The sequence below is a fragment of the Trachurus trachurus genome (genome assembly GCF_905171665.1).
Source record: "Trachurus trachurus genome assembly, chromosome: 5".
NCBI classification, from domain to species: Eukaryota; Metazoa; Chordata; class Actinopteri; order Carangiformes; family Carangidae; genus Trachurus; species Trachurus trachurus.
The window spans coordinates 25,067,162-25,072,572 of record NC_139896.1 but is presented as its reverse complement, the minus strand read 5'-3'; the positions used below and the strand labels follow the sequence as shown (position 1 = coordinate 25,072,572).

The 5,411-nt window shown below is 40.2% G+C and overlaps 1 protein-coding gene across 1 annotated transcript; it reads left to right on the top strand.

Annotated features, from left to right (window-relative positions):
• Positions 1 to 579: 579 nt before the first annotated feature.
• Positions 580 to 5,063, top strand: pnp4a (purine nucleoside phosphorylase 4a; the record flags this gene model as incomplete). The annotated part of the gene is made up of 7 exons (XM_083971331.1): positions 580 to 631; positions 1,675 to 1,838; positions 2,573 to 2,676; positions 3,673 to 3,848; positions 3,950 to 4,140; positions 4,591 to 4,670; positions 4,911 to 5,063. The coding sequence occupies exons 1-7, from the start codon at positions 609 to 611 to the stop codon at positions 5,061 to 5,063; spliced, it is 891 nt and encodes a 296-aa protein (XP_083827457.1). The 5' UTR covers positions 580 to 608.
• Between the last annotated feature and the right edge of the window lie 348 nt (positions 5,064 to 5,411).

The window sequence follows — 5,411 nt, the reverse complement described above, 5'->3', positions numbered from 1 at the left end:
TAAACAGAGATCTTGTGGTTGTCAGCAGCAGTGCAGGTTTAAATGTATTGAACACTGCAGCCTGGGTGTGTGTAAATATTTGTCATTGTTTTCAGTCATCCATATTCATACATCTACTGTCTTACTGTATTTGTGTATGGTCACAACACAGCTGACTGTGTGTGTGTCCATGTGTGTGTGCGTGTGTGTCTGGCCTCAGGATCAGAGTTGGAGTGAATTAACACTGAAGTAAAATCACGTTACTGTCAGCGGGGGCGTGATGCAAAACCAGACCCTGCTTACACAACCAAAAAAAAAAGAAAAAAGAAAAAACTCCCAGAGTTCTGTTTAGATAGAAATATCCAACACACATGGCCACACACTGTGTTGCCATTGGCTGCTTCTGCTGAATGGATGGGTTGTTGACCAATCAGGACCATGTGACCAGTGAATATCTAGACCGATCAGCATCAGCTGGCCACACTCTGACTGTTCCCCCATTACACATATATGCACTAATACACACACACACACAGTTAGTGGCTGTTCCCTGCATCACACACACACACACACACATCAATTCTTCTTTATATTCATCGTCATCACCAGTCTTCTGTCATCCATCCATCATGCACAGCAAAGAACAGATCAGGTAAGAAAACTAGTTTTTTTTTAAAACAAATACATGATTTTAAGTTGTGCTGTTTTTTGGGGGGGGGGAATTGATTTTAATTCTAATAATCATTTTCTGCTTTCCTGTCTTGTGAATTCCCTCATTATGATAATGGACATTTCTGACCATCTGTAACACCTTATAAAACAAAATTAGTGTATGAGATGTTCCCACTGGTATTTACATGTAGGTACAGTGGGAGAAAATGAGACAACAGCTGTAATAACATGTATTTTGCAGGAAAGGGGGAATTAATTATACAGAAGTATTTTAAAATGATTTTTGTACTCCTTTTGCCTCTGGGCTATGCTTCATGATTCAAGTGTTTTTGTCAAACTCCAAAATAGTCTTTTACCAGTATCTGCTGTGGCCCTGAGAGATCAATATACGCAACTTTAAGAAAACTCATGCAATTACACAAATATACTGCAAATTCAGTCCAAGAACAAGAATGCTGAAGTGTTTCAAGGGGGACACTTTTTGCTTATGTCGAGTTGTGACTATTGAAGTAAACATTTTGAATAACTAGTGCGTTTCCAGTACATTCATCGTTTTTATTTTCAAGTAAGTTATTTTTTTGCTATAGTTAAAATAGAGGGAGTGACAGAGAAAGGATGTTATGTTGCAAAAGACTGGACTCAAACTTGAGATAAGCCTTCATGGGACCACCACCTCTTCACACCATGCTTGTGTCCGCTGGAAACACTTTGTGTTGTCATATTGCTGAAGATGTTTTCTAAAGTTGCAGTGAGCTCATCTCTCAGTGTCATCGCAGATAGTAACATTTGTCAACAGAAACGCAGGAGTCTCCCAGTTTGTTTCTGATAAACACACATATTCACTTTAGTGAATAGCTGTATAAACTACGGTACCCATAACCCTCATCTGTTGATGCTATGGAGACAACATGGAGTTGTAGTCACTTCAGCATGCATGAGTTAGTGGAAAAACAGAAAAATACATGTCACTTCATAATTACTTCTTCAATAATACAAAGTAATGTCTTCCTCGCTTGTTTGCAGTCATGACGAATACCAGAAGACAGCTGATTGGCTGATGTCTCAGACGAAGCACCGCCCCCAGGTGGCTATCATCTGCGGGTCTGGTCTGGGCATGCTCGCTGACACCCTCAAGTGTCAGGACTCCTTCGCCTACTCTGACATCCCAGGCTTCCCTCAGAGCACAGGTACAGAAAGTCACAGAGAGTCTGATTGAAGCACAAAGATTATATTTTCTATGACATCATCCGGGGGAGGAGCTTTCGAATACATGAAAACACATCCAATGGTTTTTGGGACAAACCTTTACTAGTTTCATGAAAAAGAATCGCAATTACTGTTCCTACTCTTTCATCTCTATCATTCTCCCTAAGTGATACTTTTATAGGTTACTACAGGTGAAATCATTACAGCTCCTGCCTTAATCTGTTCAGTATTTTTAGCAGCAGCTTTGAAATAGCTTGGTTAACATGTGGCTTGTTTCATTAACACTGTACAATGCTGTACTGTATGTGAGCACAGAGACAGGAACGATAATCAGTTAAAGCAATAATGATAAAGTAACATAATTAATAATTTAATTAGTGTGTTACATCATGTAGCTTACTAACATTTAGCCCCTTATCCAACAGGCTTTAGTTGATTTCGATTGACAGCAGTTGTTTGCAGCATAATATATTCATATAATTGTTTATATATAGTAAATGAACCTTTCTACTGCCGTGACAAAAACAACTACTGAAAATCCCTGTCAAATTCACAATGAATTATCTGTGTTTTATTAACAAACTGGTTTATCTTGATTGTTTTAGGGAACAAATGTCACTTTCCAACAACTCAAGAGTTATGATTGTAAATACCAGCCAGCACTACACCTGAGTCTCTCTCTATAATTCTGACTGTGTCTGTGTGTGTGTTGCAGTGCAGGGTCATGCTGGTCGTCTGGTTTTTGGGGAACTGAAGGGGAAGACCTGTGTGTGCATGCAGGGTCGCTTCCACATGTATGAAGGACACTCACTGTGCAAGGTACACACATATACTGTACACACACAAAATAGGTCTGTACTGTTCTTACCTACTGTACCATCACTGATTAAATCCATTAGTTGTGGTTATGTGCTGCCAAACAAAACTATAAAGTTGTGTAACATTCACATTTTCCCACAGACCACAGCGTCATCTTTGCACACTGTAAGACTGCAATGATAACACCTATTATTGGATGGCAACAGAACAACAACGTATAGGCAGTAGGCACAAATAATACATTTTTGATATGGGAATAATAGACATGTGCGTGCACAGAGACATAAACACACACATTCAAAACACTGATAGAGTAGCTAGTCATGAAACTTTGGTACAGTACACATATGACTGTACAGTAATCAGCAGCACAGCAGCATGAAACTGCTCCTGTAACATTGTGTTCATGCATGCGCATGTGTGTGTGTGAGAACCCAGTTCAGGTCATGCATGGGTTCGGTCACATGCAGCCTTTTAGTCCACAGTTCAATGCTGCTATTGTTTACTTCTTTATAACACACACAAACACACACGCATGCACACACGTGCACACACACAGGTGGTGCTGTATAGAAGCCCCTTCACAACAAAACTGCTGAATAAGCACAAAACACATTTGAATAAAATGTAAAATCACTGCTGCTCATGTAGCGACAGGTGACTGTGATTCTGTTTTTTAATGTTACTGGGTTTGAGAAAATATACAAATAGAAATGCTCAGTAATTTCATCAATCAGCTGAACTCTTACAGTAAGCTGTGTATTCTATTGACGGAGGCAAAACCAACTACACTACACTGTGTGTTTGAGTCTCACTGATGCGTTTTTATTCATCAATGGAGCACTATGCTATAAAAGGGGGAAACAAGATTAACTTTGAGGTGAATCTGTTGCATCTGACACAATTTTCCAAATTTGCCTGTCGTTAACCCTGAAATTTGATTACAAGAGTAAAGCAGAGTTACAAAGGTTGTGACCAAGCCTCTCTGTCTGTCAGACAACGTTTCCAGTTCGAGTCTTCAAGCTGATGGGGGTGGAGACTCTGATAGTGACAAACGCTGCTGGCTCATTGGCCGACGGGCTCCAGCCTGGTGACATCATGGTCATCAAAGACCACGTCAACTTCCCCGGTTTGGTCGGTCTGAACCCACTGAGTGGACCCAACGACGACAAGTAATTCATTTGATTTTCCTCTTCTGTTGTTCATCATACTGGGACATTACGTGTTGGTGTTTTAACTGTTGATCATGTTGTTTATTGTTTGTTGTTTGCAGATTTGGCCCTCGTTTCCCAGCCATGTCAGGGTGCTACGACAAAGGTCTGCGTTGCCTAGCGATGGAGATTGCCAAGCAGCTGGGTGTGGCCGGCCTTATGCAGGAAGGCGTGTACGCCATGGTGGGCGGGCCCAACTTTGAGACCATAGCTGAGGCCAGACTGCTGCATCGACTGGGGGTGGACGCCGTTGGTATGACACGCACAGACAATCAAAACAGTATAACATTATAATGTGCTGGTGATGCCCCCTAGAGGCTACTTAATTTAGTGAAGCACTACAATTTTAATTTGGCAGAAAACCAGAAATTTTCACAGTTTCACAATTTGATATCAGGCACAATTTCACATTTTCCAAACAGTTACATTTAATGCAGCTGAGCACAACTAGCTGGTTAAGATGCTTATAGTTCCAGCTTGTGCACATCTTGGCCCAACTTTAATCAAACTGTACCTGGGATAATGACAGCCTGGTGTTGACTGGGAAACAAAGGGAGCAACATAAATTGTTTTTGATAAGATAGATAGGTCAACATTTTTCAGTCTGTGTCTCTCAGGAGATGATGGACTGTGACTGTGATTGTCAGTACTGTCAGTGCTGTTGTGGTCCGTGTGACTGACCGAAGGTGTGGTGTGTTCACAGGTATGAGTACAGCTCCTGAGGTCGTCATAGCGACTCACTGCGGCCTTAGAGTCTTTGGCCTGTCTCTGATCACCAACAAGGTAAGCATACAGTTCACACAAAGATCAATAAATCAATCGGTAAAACTGAAAGCTATTGAAAGGACTGAAGCTGCAGAATACTAAGTGACTGATAACTGATCATCAACACAATTTATATACTGGACATGCAACGACTACTCATAATAATAGTAATTGATTGACATGTGGTGAAGAGTTCTCAGGACTCTTGATTGTATGATTAATTGATTGATTGATTATGTATCGATTGATCTGTGTCAGGTGGTGAAGAGTTATGAGGACTCTGAAAGTGTGAACCACGAGGGCGTCCTGGAAGTCGGCCGGCTGCGTTCTCAAACTGTGCAGCAGCTGGTGACTGAACTGATCAGCAGAATGGAGATCAATAACAACAATGCCATCAACAATGCTGTCTAAACACACACACACACACACACACACACACACACACACACACACACACACACACACACATACATGCATTGTGTATATATTTGATAATTGTATTTTAGAGCTTCCTACTGTTTTTGTTTATCATATTTTTTATCTCTGCTGTTATAAAAAAAAAACTTTATTTATATCACCATGGTGCCTAATAATGCTCTATCAGGGTAAATATGAATGTAAGTATTCATTTGTGATATTTTATTAATCCTAAGATTAAGATTAATATAATGTGCACAGTGTTTGACGGTGCTTTAATATAAAAAGATACAACATGTTTTTGTCTTCTATTGTATATTGTTTATGGTTAATTATTGAATT